This window comes from Camelus dromedarius, chromosome 13, assembly GCF_036321535.1.
Source record: "Camelus dromedarius isolate mCamDro1 chromosome 13, mCamDro1.pat, whole genome shotgun sequence".
NCBI classification, from domain to species: domain Eukaryota; kingdom Metazoa; phylum Chordata; class Mammalia; order Artiodactyla; family Camelidae; genus Camelus; species Camelus dromedarius.
Genome location: NC_087448.1, coordinates 63,934,332 through 63,952,009, shown reverse-complemented (window position 1 = coordinate 63,952,009; position 17,678 = coordinate 63,934,332). Strand labels below are relative to the sequence as shown.

At 39.4% G+C, this 17,678-nt stretch overlaps 1 protein-coding gene across 5 annotated transcripts in view; it reads left to right on the top strand.

Annotated features, from left to right (window-relative positions):
* FRY (FRY microtubule binding protein) overlaps window positions 1–17,678 on the top strand; it is a 361,507-nt gene that overhangs the window by 201,699 nt on the left and 142,130 nt on the right. For all 5 annotated transcript variants that reach the window (XM_064493224.1, XM_064493223.1, XM_010994182.3 and 2 more), the window contains one exon: window positions 7,536–7,589. In XM_064493224.1, the coding sequence (XP_064349294.1) occupies window positions 7,536–7,589 (54 nt within the window). The remainder of the gene's footprint in view (window positions 1–7,535; window positions 7,590–17,678) is intronic.

Genomic DNA, 17,678 nt, shown 5'->3' with positions numbered 1-17,678 from the left:
GCTATTTCTTAGCAAAGCAGCTCCACCTAGTAACACTTACTTAATCTAGTCAGACTCTCACCAGAAATCTAAAAGCTCACCCTAACCCAGAAACAAAATCGTGTTAGTAGCTAAAACGAGATAATTGTTGAAAGGCTGCTGAAAAAGGCAGTCTTCCCAGTGAACTCACAAACTCACTTTTTCCTGTATACTGTTCAACTTGGAGTTTGTTTTCCTTATCATGAATATTCTTGGATTCATATAGATGAAAAGCAGTTATTTTGTGGCTGTTAAATGGGGTTTTTTTCCAACCATGAAATGAAGTTGAATGCACCATGGTAGTAAAAGTTCAATTGAACCGTATAGCAAATAAACCATGTGAAAAGTATCATGAAGGTAAAAAAACAAACAAACAACAAAAACCAAAGGGCTTTTTACTTCAACTTAATAGTATCCAACTCAATTCATCCATGGGTGAGACCATAATTTTTATGCCCAGCAACTGGGAGAAGATTACCAAAGTTTCTTTTTGAGAATACAAAACCAGGGAGGTTATTCCTCGAGTCATTTTCAGTCTAGTTTTTTTTTTTCTGATTATGTGCTTTTTAATATTTATAGAGACATCATTTTTAACAGAAAAGATCATTTGAAAATACATCATCATTTTTACAGTGACAGAAAATGCCAATAAAAGTAGGTTTGGTAATGTGACATAGTAACAAGAACCAAGGCCCAGCCCTCTGCTGTCATAGAACGTCGCTGTTTTCACACAGCATTGTGCCTTGTGACATTCCTGCAAGTCATTAATGCGACTCTAGGCAGCAGCAGTCTTGACTGTAGCACTGGAGTCATTTTGACTGGCTGAAATTCCACAGGTCGTGCTCATGGCCCGCTGGGTGGATGTCCCACTCCACCACCCGTGGCCTCAGTCAACTATGGAGCTATGTGTAGATTAATTCCCATTTTCTAGACTCTTACATCAATGGAAGCCACACAACAGGTACTCTTTTGTGTCTAGTTTGTTTCACTCAGCATAATATATTTGGGCTGTACCCATTTTTATTATTAGTAATTCATTCATCTTTATGGCTGAATAGAGTTCCATTTAATGTATATACCACAGTGTGTTTATTTAGTCACCTTCGGATGGCCTTTGGGTCAAAAAACAGTGTTTGAGTATAATTTTAACCAGCATAAGTCTTGGTTTCCACAGATCGTGCCAGCAAAATACCATGTAATCCAAAAACAGATGAGTGAAGGTGGCACCTTACGTTTCTTGGTAGCTGCTATAGTTTGAAAAAAAAAAAAAAAAAAAGCCTGTGGGAGCTGCTCTTTTGTTCAATTAAAATGAAGATTAACCTTTTAGCCGAATTTAATTGAAGTCTCCCCTCCACTATTCAAATAATGGGTTTGTACTTGGGGCTGTTAGCTTTGGCCGGGAAACTGGCTTCTCTGAAATGTGCAAAGCCAGCTGTATATAGGACAGATTCTCTCAAGAGTTTTTAGGTTTTTTTAAAAAAGTGCCCAAATAATCTTACAGATTTTTTTCTTCCAGATTTGAAATTACTCATTTCATATCACAGGGCACTTATGTAGCATCTTACTTGCTAGTAACTTGAACCAATTTGAGAAAGTTTTCTATCATTCTCTTGCTCTTGGGATTTTTTTCCCCCAATGTTTTGGGTGAGAATCAGTATATATTGCCTTGTTTAAAGCATTCATTTGGTAACTGAGTAGAATAAAAGGGAAACAGTTCCATCTGTTTCTATAAGCCCCCCTCCTCTGCAGATCTCCAGTGGTTTTTAAGTAGTGTTCTTGCGTTCTTACTAGAAACCTAGTCAGGACGTTATGAAGTCACGTTCATTTTTATCTGTGGACAGACTGAGGCACAGTGATCCCTGCAGGCTGTCAAAATGACCGCAGTATGTCTTCAAGATGATTCAGGGTTCCTGACGGCCGCTCATGCAGGGAGAGACTTTTGGGGAGGAGTGGTCAGTATTCAGAACTGTGACCTCTCAGGCTCAATCCTTAACATCTCTTTCCAAAGTTGAGTCAAAGTTGGCACAAATAAGATCTAAAGAAAAATGTCAGACATGAAGATATTTTGAACCCCGTTTTTCTTTGGTTCAGCCTAAGGAGGGTGCCAGCTGCTGTGCTCTGGTAGCTCTGGATGAAGTGCCACTGTGGGCATTTCAACAGGCGAGCCCGTACTCTGTGCTCTGCAGCCGGCAGCTCACTCTTGTCCCCGCCGTGTTCTGGTGAGGAGCAGAGATCCCAATTGCAGAAGTTCAGTTCTGAAAAGTTGTTGTTAATTACTATAATACATTTGTCTTATAAAATTTCACTGCTAATGATATCAGAATCCTGAGTCAGTGATGCATAACATGTTCCTATAATCAAAAACACTGTAGTTTCAAGACTTGAGAAGTTTGGTGGTTTTTTTTTTTTTTCAAAGTTGGTTATTTATTTTGTAGCATCCGACCATTAACTTAAAAGGTTTCCTCTAAATTACATATTAAGAAATAAAGTCATTGTAATAATGTGAGATTTGTTTTAAGAAAGAGGGACAATTATTCTTTATGTTTTTTCCCCTTACTTTCTTTAATACAGCTTTCTAGTTACACTTGGAAGTTTCCAGGAAGCTAAAATTAAAGCTTGCTTTAACATTAGTGGGAGCGTGTGTTGCCCCCAGAAAGAGGTGGAATTAAGTTTCAGCTCCTGAGCATTATGAAGGAGGTTACACATTTTAATCCTATCTAACTTGAATAATAATGTTATGAAAAGGAATTTAAATAGTAGTAATGATTTATCAATGATTGGGTTATCGGTGTCATTCATCTTCCAGTTCAATGAGGGAGGTTGGCATTATATATCCTTATGTCACCTAAAAGTGAACTGAAGCTTAGAGAGGTTAAGTAGGATCCAATAAGGGACATAGGAGTCAAAGTCACATCTCTCAGATCCCACAGCTGAACTACTGTGTCCAACTATTATCTAATAATTAAAAGACATTAAAATAGCACCTTCATCAGCAAGGTTGGTGACATATTTAACAAATCGGATAAGCTCATGTTAACTCTAGTGACATTGCTGGGTGCCGCATTCATTGAAATCTCTCTGAGGGCAGTAATCATTGGGATCATTTGAGATTAGTGAAGTCCAGCCTATGGGGAGCGCACTGGGGATATTTTTAGGCCACTAAAAACTCAGAAGTAGAAAGTGATTTATTAAATGAGCCCCTTGTATCCCACAAATAAAACACCTTTTGATACACAGGACTTTCCCTGGACCTGCCTAACTGCCGAGTCCTGTCGTGTATGGCCGTCTCTACTCTTATGGATGACAGAGAGGCCCAGTGAGAAGAGATTATGAAGTGAAAATGTAGCTGGTATGCGCTGAAATTGTTTGGAAATTGAGGTCAACGTCAGTGGCCTTTTTCTGGGCACAAAGAGCTTTTAGTGTTTGTATTTTCCTAAGGGAGGGAGGGAGAGTTTGGAACGTCCCAAGGTGTGAGAAGCACAAACAGGGACCTTTCTCTTTTCCTGTGGAAACACTTGAAACCCCTACAGGTTTCTTCCCGACAGGAGAAAATCCCTGTTGAATGGGTTGGGACAGCAGTGCTCTTTGATTCAGGGGAAGCAAACTCAAAGAACAGCCCACAGTGTGGGCTGAGAAGGTCAGCTTGCTTCCCACACCGCAGGCAGGGTGTTAGCCACCCAGATCCTGCCTGCAAATAGGGGGAGACGGACGGTGGGCTCCTTCTGCAACTCCATTTGGCCAAGATCAAGTTGGATCAGTGCTCTTGAAATCAGTTTTAAGTGACTTACTCTATCCTGAAAAGTGAGACATGATAAAAACAAATGTTTTTAATGATGAGAGAAGTGATATATCATGGTTCTCAGACTGTTTTTAGTTTTTGTTTGTTTTTATGGAGAATTTCAAACATATACTAAAGTGGGAAGACTGGGTGATGAACACTTTCATCATGTTCAGCAGTTATCAACTCATGGCCAGTTTGTTACAAACGCCCTCTCCCCAATATCATTGGAAACAAGTGCTAGAAACCATATCATTTCATCTCTAAATGTTTCAGTATGTATCTCTAAAAGATGAAGATTCTTTTTTTTTAATTTAAAAAAATTTAAAATTTTTTGGTTGTATAATCAGTTTGCAATGTTGTATCAATTTCTGGTGTACAGCATAATGTTTTAGTGATACATATACATATGTATATTCTTTTTCATACCTTTTTCATTATAGGTTACTACAAGATATTGAATAGAGTTCCCTGTGCTGTACAGTATGAACTTAGTGTTTATCTATTTTATATACAGTAGTTAGTATCTACAAATCTCAAACTCCCAATTTATCCCTTCCCTCCCGGTAACCACAGTTTTGTTTTCTATGTCTTTGAGTCTGTTTCTATTCTGTAAATAAGTTCATTTGTGTCTTTTTTAAACAAGACCATTCCCACACCTAAGAAATCAAAATAGTCCTATAACGTCATCTAATGTCTAATAAGTATTCAAATCACCAATGGTCTCATGAATGTCAGACTTTCTCTAAACAGATTATGTGAATCAGGATTCAGGTAAGATCCACAAGGTGCAGTAGCCTTAAAAAAATCAGTAGGATCCACCTCAACTTCTCTTTTTTTTTCCTCCTTGGAGCTTATTTACTGAAGGAACATCTTTCTTTTCAGTTTTCTTCAGTCTGGGTCTTACTGGTTGCATCCCTGTGGCTTCGGTGTAACATATTCCTCTTACTCCTGCCTCATTCCTGTATATCCTGAAAATTGGAAATGACATCTTAAGGCTTGGCTAGATTCAGGTTTTGTTTGTTTGTTTGTTTGTTTTTGTCAAGACTGTTTCATACTGTTTTCTTCCACCAGGAGGGACTGAACGTCTATTTTGTCCTCTTTGTGCTATTAGCAACCTCTGGTATTCAGTGCCAAGTCTCCTGATGTTTTTGGTTTGCCCATCTCTTCTGTTCACTGTAACCTGGTGAGCTGGAGCTTCTGGTCGAGTCACAGGTGAAGGTCTCCCAGCTTTGGACCACTAAGAATTTTCAGGGATCCATCACCCCAAAGTTTTGTTTTTTTTAAATAATTTTTGAAAAACAAACATAACATTCAATTTGATTAAAGAACCTTTAGTAAGTAAGTAAATTTGTACTAAAACATAGAACAAAGACATTTAAAGTATACACAGCACACTGTTCTTATTGGACAAATGAGGCCATTATTTTCAGGCTCCTCCATCACAGGCTGTTTCTACTTGTTCTTTAAGTACCCATTGTTTATTCTGTGTCCATTTCATTTTACTGCTCATTTAATGCTCTTTGAGAACCATGATGTCTTGAATGCACAGACCTTGGATTCTTGCAGACCTTAGATTCTGTGCGCCAATCTTTCCAGGAGAACCTCAAGCAGAACCACGCCTCTACAGTTCTTTTCTCAGGTGGGCACGAGCCTTGTTCGTCTTTGCCCTGCGCTCAGATGGCTCTTCTGAGCTCCAGCAAGTTTGTCTCTCCTCTTCCATTCTCCCTCCCTCCCACCCGTCCTTCCTTCCTTTTCTCTTTCCTTTTTAGCCAGTGTGATAACTCTCTTCCCCAGGTCTACTCTTTAGCCTCCTGACACTGATGAAATCTATGTGGATGCAAAGATAATCTTGGGAATGTTAAAATGTGAACTTGATTCTCTGTGCCCAAAGCTGTTTTTCCAAATGCAGAGGGATTTATTCAGTTAGTAAAGCCTGATAATAAGTTTCAATTCTGTACTAGGAGTGTGGGGAGACAGACCAGTTACAACACAGTGGAAATGCTGACAAGAATAGATGCAAACAAAGTGCCATGTGACAACAGACAGATGACTCTGCCTGGGAAAAGTGGGGACTGGCTTAATCTTGGAAGTGACAGTGAAACTAAGCCTTCAAAGAATATGATTAAGACAGCATATTTGTGTAAAAATAGTTCAGGAGAACTTACTGTAAAGTTATGTTGTTTTATCAAGGCAGGGACCTCAAGTAATTGGCTGATGGATTTGACTTTTGAGTACAGCAACAACTTACTGTATCAACTTCACCTGCTTGAGAAAGTGAGACTTGCAGTAGGTTATTTTCTTCATATGCATGCAAATGTGTGTAAGCATAAAATACCACAATTATCAGAATTCCCACCCAATTAGTAGTGGGAAAAAATGACTTTTAGGCATGGGTTGTTCCAGGACATGGGTGGACACAGTCATCTTGCTTCCCCCACTGTGACAGGATCCCATCTTTTAGGATGAAAGAAGGATTGCAGGTTCCCAAGGTCTGAACTGCTGAGTGTTTGCCCGGGTGTACAGATCAGCACCAGTACCAGCCAGTATCTTCGGACTGAATACATTACAGTCTCCCGTATAGATTATCCTCATTTTCCTAATGTATATAAAACAAGTATTGTTGCTATTATAGTACAAAGCCATTTAAAAGTATCGTTGAAGTCATGGTATTAGCTATGTTGTAATGTACGGTTTTAAATGACAGATACTTAAGAATTCGTTGTTCTCTTTATCTTAGATGAATTTGCATTTTGAAGCTGTGTATTTGCAAATGAGACAGAGCAGTTAATTGATATGGTTCTTGGTAAAGCTTCAGATACCCAGACTGAGCCCATCTCTTGAAGAATAAAGACTCTGTGGGGTGGGGGTGGGGCTCACATCAGGTTTGCAGTATCTTTTCCATGGAGGAGAAGATTGGAGAAGTGAGGCGGGGAAAGGATCTACGTGATCAGCAAAGTGTAAATGGAATCTTTCTAGGACATCTACATTGGCTAAAGTAAAACATTATTTTTTTGATACATAACTTTTGCATGGTTTTTAATCCTAAATCAAATTTGGGCCAGTATTAACTTCCATACCAAAAAGAAAAAGATACAGGTAAGGATAAATAGCTATAAAATGCCTTCCTGAAAGGTCAGTTAAGGCTTCCTAATGGAAACAAAGACATAACAATTAGGAAAATTTATCTCTGTATACCTTTGTCACTACCCACATTAGTTTTGCAGCTTTGGATGTGTTGAAAGTCAAAATAACATGCTCAAAATTCACCAGTTACACCTAGTAAGTATATGATTGGTAGGTGGTCCCTCAATGCCAGTCTAATAATTAGGCCTTACTTTGTTTCTAAATCTAGGGACTTGGAATAGTGTATTGCTTTCAACTTTTTATTATCTGTCAAGTCGCAACATAGGTACTAAAATTTTTCAAACCTATTCCCTAGTTTTTATTATGTGGTTTCCATTGAAAACACGGGACCACTTACAGCAAAAGATTTTTAATGTCTTAGTCAAAGAGATATATGTTAGGATGAATAGCAAGACTCTTGGTGGTAATGATCAAACACTATACTTTAAGGTTTGGATAATGAGAAAGAGTTTCTCACTCTTTTGAAAACTGGCATCTCTTCTTCCTATAAAGGGAGAAACAGCTGCCAAAAATTGAAACAATAATGGGATTTCTTTTGTAATATTTAAGAGCCTCTAGTAATTTTTCTGGTATATATTCTTTTTCTTTCTAGGAAAAGCCATTGACAAAATCTCTGCAACGTGGAGAAGACCCTCAGTTTGATCAAGTACGTAATATATCGTGTATGTTACATACTGGTTCTTAACCTATTTCAGGGCATACAAAAGGCAAGGGCTGAATGCTCACAATGGTGTGTTGATGAACTTCCCCAGCGAGCATATGGGAGGGTCATCTTAGGAACTGTGTCCTGGAGCTTTTACAGTTACAGCTTACAGTAGACATTCAGTAAATGTCTATTGGTTCCAACTGGAGAGAACTGAAAAGTGTTGCAATAATGAGCAGGCCCTCAGTTGGTTGTTTCTTGAATCTTTGTATAGCAGAATTAAAAGAGCTGAGAAAAGTTAAAGGAACTTCTATTCAAAACCTTACTGAGATTCTTCTGAATCAGAGGTACTATATGATGAGTAAATCTCCGCACTAGAGCTTGCTGACTTACATTCTCATCCAACGGTGTGTTGAACACCAACTATTTGCTTGGCACAGCCCTCGGCACTGGTGATTTAAAATCTAAGACAAATTTTAGCCCTTCAAGAAGTCACACTCCTGTGAGACAGAAACTACCTAAGCAATAATTATAAGACAATGTAGAAACTTAGATTCTAAGAGAGAAAGTGATACATGAACAAAACAAGTTAAGACAGGGGATAAGTACAAAGAAAGTCCTTTGAAAATAGATCAGGACTAGTAAAAGGACCTCCAACTCTGTACGGCAGGTAATAGACACAGGAAACCAGGGCCTCAGTCACTTCAGGAGGGGTTCAGATGTGCGTAGGATGGTGGATAACAGGACATCAGAGGAGGCTGGAGATGTGTTTGCAGTGCTTCCTAAACTTCTGTGGTTAATGACAAGGAGGATGGCATGTTCTTTAAAAACCTCATTCAGTGCCAGCAACAGAGACATTACCGCTGGATGCACCACGGCCTGACCCAATACAGTGGGCTTTTAAATTGTTTTACAGAGAACACACGGAGAGTAGGTTTTCTGCAGAGCTTTGAAATTGCCTTTAATGTGGAATCAAGAGGAAGATTCTGTGGCTGTTACAGTCCAGACTGGTTCAATCCAAAAATGTAAGGACTGACTATAGAGACAGAATCCTCCATTTTCTATTTTATAAGCTGTTCACGAAGGGAGCCCTCACAGGTTCGTGCTCATGTCTGGTCTTGGGAGGCTGGTGTGGCTCTGGGTTTACACCCTGTTGCTGGCAGAGCTGGCTGGTTTCTGGAACGCTGGTGAGTTGGAGTATAGGCTTTGTCTGTCGGTCGTGGAGCTGTGTTCTCTCGTCAGGTTCTCCTTAGTTGCTGTCCCCTGGTTCTGCTTGGGAGGTCAGGGACCTGGGGTGAATATTTGGAGTCATTATTTTGGAAATGTGGCAAGTGTGGCTCTTTCTGTTCTCTTTAAGAATGTAAATATTTATCATCCGTTCCCATGATTTTTCACTCTATTTTGTATTTTTAATCTCTGTCCTGTTAGATTATCACGTCCTTTCCTCAAAAAAAAAAAAAATTGTGGGTTTTTTTTTCTCTCCAGCTTAATGTACTTCCTTTTTCTCTGGGAAAATAGTGCTTTTACATTTTAACATTGCAGATAATAGTTAGCCCAAATCATTTGGCTTAAACAGTTTCTCATTTATTTTTCAGCATTCTGATTCTGCACTTCAGCATTGTGGGAGAGAGAGACTTAAGAATTGGACAGACCCAGGTTTAAATCCTAACTTTATCACTTAATTAGCTATAATACTTTTAACTTTCCCTCTCAAAATGTTGAAACGCAGAATCTCTGTCCTGCCCCAGACCTACTGAGTCAGATTCTGCAACGTAGTGAGCTCCACAGGTGACCCTCCCTACCATACACACACATACACACTGATGGGTGAGAAGCACTGCTTGTAACACGTCTCTGCGCATTAAAGACACTTTAGGAGTGAACCAGTAGTGAGATGGTCACTGAGAACTTTCAAATAAGGCACATAAGATTATCCTTTGATTGTAAAATCATAAATTTACACATGAACCGTGAAAGAAGGCAACCTACAGTCTGTCTCCTGTCCACTGTTTTCAACTGCAAATTATGAGAATTGTGGTTCTATTGGCAAGGCTGTGAATGTATTGAGCTCTCTTAGTGTTTTGATATCAAACAACCAAATTCTGTAATTCCCCTTGCTCTCATTTCAAGCCAGAGGATGTTAATGTGGATTCATACAAGGGTCTGTCTGTAGGAGAAGCAGCTGGTGACTCCATGCTGGGACTGTACACTCCACTGCATTAATCACGGGAGCAGTAGTAACAGCAGAAGTAACATTTAGTACTTACCATGGGATAGGCACTCTGCTAAGTACACCCTCTGGACAGCAACAACTGGTCACTGTTTGAAGAATTTTTTTTTTATCAGTTTATCCCTTTTAAATATCACTGGCATTAATGATGGGCTAAAGAGAGCTGGGCTTATAAACTTTCTGCCTGATCTTGGGGTGGCCCTGTTAACTCCTCCACTCAACAAGCTCATGATTCATTTTGCTCCTGTTAGAAATAGAAGCAAAAATAAAATAATAAAAACTAAGTAATACTTTAGAATTTACCAAGCCCCTTCTCACGTATTCTTTACCTGACATCACTCAACCCTTCAAACAAGCCCAGGGAGAAGGTATCATCACACGGTCATTTCTGTGTTACAGTTAATGGCAACGAGCCCTGGAGAGGTTGCCCAGTATTATGTGACTGAAGCCTCAAAGGACTGGAATCCATATGTTCTGACTATGAAGTCTGTGCTTTTCACTCTGTAACATGCTCATATTTCTAAAAACTAAGTTGGTGAGAGTTTAGAAGGGAGCTTTCAACAGGTATCAGTTAAGATTAGGTTTGGCTGCAGATGGCATGTAAAATAACAGTATTTTGAACAAAGGTGGAAGTTTATTTCTCTGTCACGTTGAAGAAGTACAATTAGTCCAGGATCTCTGTATGTTGTATATGGTTTCCATTCCCAAGGTCACCTCATGGTCCAGTTTGGCTTGTGGAGCTCAGCCATTACATCTGTATTCCAGGCAGCAGGAAGGGGAAATGGAAAAAGAATTTATATTAAAAAATAAACAAAAACCAGAACATCCTAACATTGCACATACCACTTCTGCTGATGTCTGTTCACACAGCCACATATACCTATAAGAAAGATTAGGAAATTTTATTTTGGGCAACCAGGTATTCATTTAAAAATGAAATATTTTATAGTTAAAGAAGAAGAGAAGAGTGGCTGTTGAGTATTACCTGTCTCTACTAAATATTACAGATCCTGTTTTTGCCAAAATTCCCAATAAAGAGGACCATGTACAGTTCTGTACCTCTTTTTTCCACTATAGAAATCTCCTAGAATTTAATATTCTAGTTTGAATTTAAGAACATACACACTTAAAAGTTAAAACTTGATATTTCCTTAAGTTTTCTATTTCTTTTCTATTTAATTAACTACTAGTGCAATATCTCTTAATTTAACCTAATTACACTCTAATCCTGTATAAAGTGGACCTGGAAAAAAGGCTCCGTTGCTTCATAAATGACAAGATGTTTGTACAGGATTAATATTTTTACCCTCAGTATTAGAGAAAAATGATACTCATGACTGCTTTATATATTGGAGAGCTAATCTGTACTCTCTTTCCCAGAATTTCACTTTTTATAAATTTGATGAATGTGAGTTCCACCCATTCATACAAGTACTTCCTGTGTGGCAGCCTTGTGCCAATTACACCAGCTTGTGGAAATAAACATGAAAGAAACACACCTTCCCTGGAGAGGCCCCCAGTCTAGTGAGAGGGACAAAGAAGAAAGATGTATTCAGATCAGTTTTAACCTCAGACTAGTGAGGAAGCACACAGCGGAAGAACCAGGCATGGGCCAAGCCTAGGAGAGCAAGCTTTGTCCTATACTGGGGAGCCAGGGAGGGTTCCCAGTTCCTGCTAGTGGGTGAGATTTCCAATAGCATTTTGAAAATGCATACTGCCACTGATTTATTTTAAATGCCTAAATTAACTCTCAGTTCTTAGAAAGTAAATGAAAAATTGTCCTGGTAGTAAAGTTCCTTATTTTAGCAAACATTTATTAAGTGAGTGTGTGTGTGTGCACATACTCACAAAGTCCTGTGTGGGACAAAGAGACGTAAGAACGTGGTCCCTGCATTCCAGGTAGGAAGGGAACATTAAGGAAGACCTTAATGCTGATGGGTGGGGCCTTACTGTCTATGTATCAGTATCAAAGCTAAACCCTGAGGAAACAGTGTTTGTGAATGGAGAGATCCTTGAAGTTTGGAGGCATTTTGGGAATTGGGGTGTTGATAAAGATTTGAGGCTAAAAGAGGCCAGAACTAAAACAGAGACAGTGGGACTAGAAGGAAAGAACGATGATAAGCAACATTGTATAAGTAGAATCAATATTGATTGAGAGAAGGAAAAACAAAAGGTAACTGTAGTTTTCAACCATGATTGGGAGCCATTGCTGTTGAATTTAACAAGCACCGAGCGCCTGGAGCATGCCAGGATCTGTGCGAGGTGCCGGGGTTACAAAGCAGTAAGACAGTTCCTGCCTTCAAGGAATTCTCAATCCCAGGAGGAAGACAGATACCTAAACAAGTAATAGTATAATGTAAATACTGTAAGAAAGTACAGTTCAAGTGCTATGGGAACTCAGGTAAAGGAGCGGTTACGGATACTTGAAAGGTAGGTGGTTATGTCACAGGAAGAGCCATGTGAACAAAGAAGCTGAAGATGAGAAGAGCAGAGTGCTAGGGAGGGGCCTAGGGTGGAGGTGGGCAAGTGGCTGGAGCCCATTGCTCCAGTGACTGTGGAAGCCACACTGAGTCTGGGCTGTTTTCTGTACATAGGAAGTTCTTCAGAGGAATGCTGTGCTTGGGGAGAGACTGTAAATCGGTTTTACATGGAGTGAATTTTCAGTGCGGGTAGATGTCTGAGAACTAACGGGCTCATTCGTTTACATGGAGACCCAACAAACACCGCAAGATGAGAAAGGTAGAGGAGGTGGGGGAAGCTTATCATTAGGTAACATAGTTCATTTAGGATCAGAAAGTGGGATCCACAAAAGAATGCCCAGAAAAAGGGTGGCCAAAAAAGTGAGGGGATCCTAGGAAGATGCAGCTTTCCAGGGCAGGGGTGGGCTCGTGATGGCAGCCTGTGCAGGGGCCCTCACTGAAGGATGAGAGGTTAGCAGTTAGGAGCTCATTGGAAGCTGGCATTGAGAAGGCCTTTTGGCTGCTCATTGCAGTATGGAATACATTTTCCTATTGACAGATTAATGTTAAATAGTTTAAGAGACTCACTTTCACAGCTAAGCTGTAGTGGCTGGTCGTCACCAGCGTCAGGCCAGGCCTCAGGTGGGTGCCAGTGATGAGCTCCCTGTCTGTGATCTGTGCAGAGCACCCTGGGAGTTTAGGGCCCTGCAAGCTCACCGTTTTAACTTCAAGTGACTTTCTTCTGTTATCAAATACAAAGGCCAAGGCATTTTATTTCGGATTTTCCAATGAAACAACAGCTAACCTGTAATGAGTGTGGACCTGGGTAGATGGTGATCAAATGCAGCTCAGGTATCAAGTTAACCTATTTTGAAAAGTGAAAAATACCACTCGAGAATAACCCTCACTTGAGGGAGTGTGTAGCCCTTACCTGGAAGAGGATGTGTTAGTGACAATCACTAGATACATTTCCACACAGATGAAAATTCTGGCTGTTGAATAAAGTAATAACTGAACCTTTATTATTTCACATACCTTCCAGCTACTTATGCTTCTTGTAGATTTTCTCTGCCGTGGCTTTTAAACCTTTGCTTAAATCTGATGATGACATAAACATGCAGTGAGTGAAAGGATACAAGCAACGGCACACCACATGGTGTTCTTCTGATTGAAGTACTGCTCCAACTTTGTTTCTTAAAGCAGTCTCATAGAGTGAGTGGAAGTCACTTCCTGTTTGCGTCGTAAAGTAGGATTACTCCCCAGAGGAGCTTGTGCTAGAACAACCTGAATTAGAATCCAGCCCCTTGTTTCCGCAGGCGGATTGTCTTCCTATACTTGGGCGTTGCTTAAGTAGCCACCCCGAGGAGGAAAGCATTTCCAGGAGAACCTGATAACTCGTGTCACGTGCTCAGGAGAACTCAGGGGAAATGACTGCAAAGAGGCCATTGGTTGCCCGTGGGTTTGTCCTTTCTGATCTTTCACATAAACGTGTCAGCACTGTGACAAGAGCAGAAATCAGGTTTCAGGGATGAACAAGAGAGGCAGGAAGAGGAAGCATCACCAGTACGTGGCTGATGGAGAACCCGGCCCAAAGGAGGACCGGTCAGTGGGTGAGAGAGGGCAGAGCAGGGTCAAACGAGGGCTGTATATGTTTTCCGGAACCCTCTTCTGCATGAAATACAAGAGCTTAAGGTTGTGCCTTTCTGCCAAGGGCTGTGTCCATTCTTCTGTTATAAAGTGGCTTATAACACTATATAAATTTCCTGCGTACAGTATTATGTTTGGCATCTGTGTACATTACAGGGTGCTCACCATGAAAGGTTTAGTTTCCATCCATCCCTGTTCAGCTGGCCCTCTTTACTCCATTTTGCTCTCCCGGCCACCTCCTCTCCTCTGGTAACCAATACTCTGTTCTTGGTATCTGTGTGTTTGTTTTTGTTTGGTGTGTTTATTCATGTGTGTGTATGCATTCATCCTTCACTTACTTTTGAGCTCAACACCTTCTTCAGGATGGTTGAGGTTCTGAGAACCTCATGAGTTGGGACTTAAGAATTTGTTTTTTTTCAACTGATTGATTGTGGTTCTAGAATGGTTACTATCTCAGTCCTTTCCCATTTGCTTTAGAGTGAGCTGTGCCTGCAATCAACTCAGAGTCCAGCGTTGCTCCCTGTCCCTTACAGAGCTGATGTAGACAGGCATTGCTCAGGGACCTCCACAGAAAGCATTTGGAAAGCACTGTGTTTACATCTGCTGGAGCCAGAAAAGCATGGGACCACAAACTAAGCTGCAAGGGTTCCAGTGGTGCCCTAGATAGTTTGTCCTTGGATGAGAGATAGTGTGGACACGGCAGTTGTCCTTGGTGTCCACAGGACGTTTGTTCCAGGTCCTCCGACCTACCTGGATACCAAAATCTGTGGATGCTGAAGTCCCTTATATAAAGATGGCATAGCATTTGCATATAACCTACACATCCTCCTGTGTACTTTAAATCATCCTTAGATACTTATAATACCTAGTATAATGTAAGTGCTATCTAAATAGTTAGTTAACACTATGCAAATTGTTGCCAGAGAGCGACAAGTTCAAGTTTGGCTTGAATTTGGAACTTCTGAAATTTCTTTTTTGTATTTGGAATTTCTGAAACTTTTTTTTCTGAGTATTTTTGATCTATGGTTGGTTGAGTTTGTGGATACCAAGGATCAACTGTATACCTAAGAGCAATATTTATCAGCTCTGATAAGTAAAATCTGTCATCAGCTTCTGTCATTTGTTCTGTCATTAATTTAGCCTATGATCTTATCAGAGTCAAAGTGTTTTATGTCTGTGCTTGAGTTTCAATATTTGGAAATGGAAGAGGGAAAAAAGAAACAGACCTTTCTGAAGGTCTGTTATGTGCTTCACAGTCTGTGGTGTCTCATTTAGTCTCCATAGAAGCCCAGTGAGGTAAGTATTCTTAAGTCCTATTTTATAGCTGGAAATACAGTGCTTCAAACATGGCCAAACTCATACAGTCAATAAAAGGCAGAGCTGTAACTTCACCCCCAAACCACCTGATCTTCCCAATACACTAATGAAATTATGAAAATGCAGCTTGTGAAGGACCAGTCATTAGACATGATGTTCTGAGAATGTTACTTCAAGTTGCGGCTATTTGCAATTCAGTGTGATCTATTCTATATTGGTCAGAGCTCCATAAATTCCAGATAATTTGCTCAAACATTAAATTAACTTCTTTATGGGTTTTCTTCTAAATGTTATGTTTATATCCTTTTGTGACATCTTAGTTTCTTAATATATTAAAAATGCCGTCTATAAGCAGGAAACACATTGTAAAATAAATCTATTATAAATCTATAATAGAACTAAAATTACTTTTTACCATCTTGGGTAGTAATAATTCTCCTGCAAAGGAGGCAGATGAAATTCTAGTGGTTCAACATTGATTCTGATGCTAGAATTCAATGACAATCTATTTAAAATGTATAAATGAAAAATATAAGCAATTAAGAGTAAAAACCAATTAGCTGGCATTGGACTTACATTAGGGTTAGTCAGTGTTTCTTAAATTATTCTCCAGTGGAACAGTGAGTTCAATAAAATGGACCAGGATGCTAAACTCAGACAATGAAGGTCTTTTCCTAATTTGTAAGAAAGTATATTTAACATGTAGATTTTTATAATTTTAAGCTTTTATAATAAATTATGCTTAAGCCTTTAGTGTCTGTCATCACTCATCAAATGCTATAATCTAGCAATAATATGATAACTGATCAAGTAAAAAAAATTGCATCTAAGTTGGTTTAATAGATCAGTATTCTGTGGTATTAAATAGAGAGTACCCTGGCCCCCAGCTGCTTGGCCACCTGAACTAGTTTGAGAAATTAAACTATCAATGAAGTTACTTTAAAAGTACTCGTTAATGCACCACTCATGACAAGTCAGCCTTATTACTATAAACTATGGAAGGACTCCACTGAGTGTTCAAATATTTATGTGTGAAGTTTCCTTCTTTGCATTCAGCAGGTATAATAAAATGCTTATGAAAAATTAATGTCTTAGCTACAGCATAATGGACAGTCTCTTTTAGCCTATTTATATATAAAATTCCAAAATAAACATTAAGAAAACATTAACAAAGTACATTTAGTATTCCCCTCTCTCCCCTCCAAAAGAAAACACCAGTATGAAATAGTTCTGTGATTCTGTGCACTTCATCTCCTCAAGCTGCCCAGTACCTAGCTCATCTGTGATGGAAGAATATGATCATTTAAATGCAACAAGAACATCTTTGTAAATGGGCCTGCCCCTTTCAACAGCAGTACAGAGCTAGAATTCATCTCACCATTGGCTCTGCTTCCCGTAAATGAAGGAGTTGAGTAACCAAGAAGCCAGCTAGACCTTCCTCCCTTCCTGAGCTTTGAGGGCCAGGTCTTTGCAAATTCCACCCTTCCTTCCTGAAAGCCTGTACTCAAAAGGGCAGTAACAGAGAGATGGAAAAAACACGCACATCCACCCCATGCTGCCCTTTCATCTCTTCTAAGATGGTCTCAGTGTATTTGCTGTGGAAAGTATGCCCAGTAGATATAATACCAAGAATGGCTTCAGGATGACTTTCTAACGGGTAGAAAAATTATTACAGCTGAGGTTTGAAGTACACCATTGACATTCTCTGTGGAGAATGTGGGTTACACCTAAGTGAAGTAGCTGAATGCTCTGGTAGAGAATGCTCCACCCTGAGAGGTTTAGGAGTCAAATACAAGTTTAATACATTATGGGTATGTAGTAAATAAAGGAGCTTGTAAACAGCCCTCACAAGTATCTTTGAAAAACACTTTTTATTTTAGAATAGTTTTGGATTTGCAGAAAAGTTGCAAAGTAGTACAAAATGTTGTCAATATACTGCGAACCCAGTTTTTCCTATTAACATCTTGTATTTCCATGGTACATTTGTTGTAACTGAGAAACCAACATCAGTATGTTATTATGAACTAAATTCTATATTTATATTTCATTTGTTTTTCCCTAATTTTTTTGGTTAAAAATCACCCCAAATGTATTTATTTAATATATTCATCACAAGGGCTTAACCAGACACTTAATTTAAAAAAAACAGAAACAAAACAAAAATGACCCCACAGATAAGATACAGAGTTTTCTATTCCAGGATACCGTCTAGGACACCATATTACATTTAGTCATGGTGTTTCTTTAAGTCTCATCTAGATTTCCACAAGAATTTTTAAATTATTGGAATGCAGTAGTAGATGCTTTGGGATTTTATTATATATTCAATAATTAAGGCAGAATTAACCCGTGGTCAGAGACTCTGAATTCTGATCTCTTTTCCCCTCTAGGAGGAACCCCCCTCATTTCCCAGTTCAAAATATTTCAGTTGATGGTGGT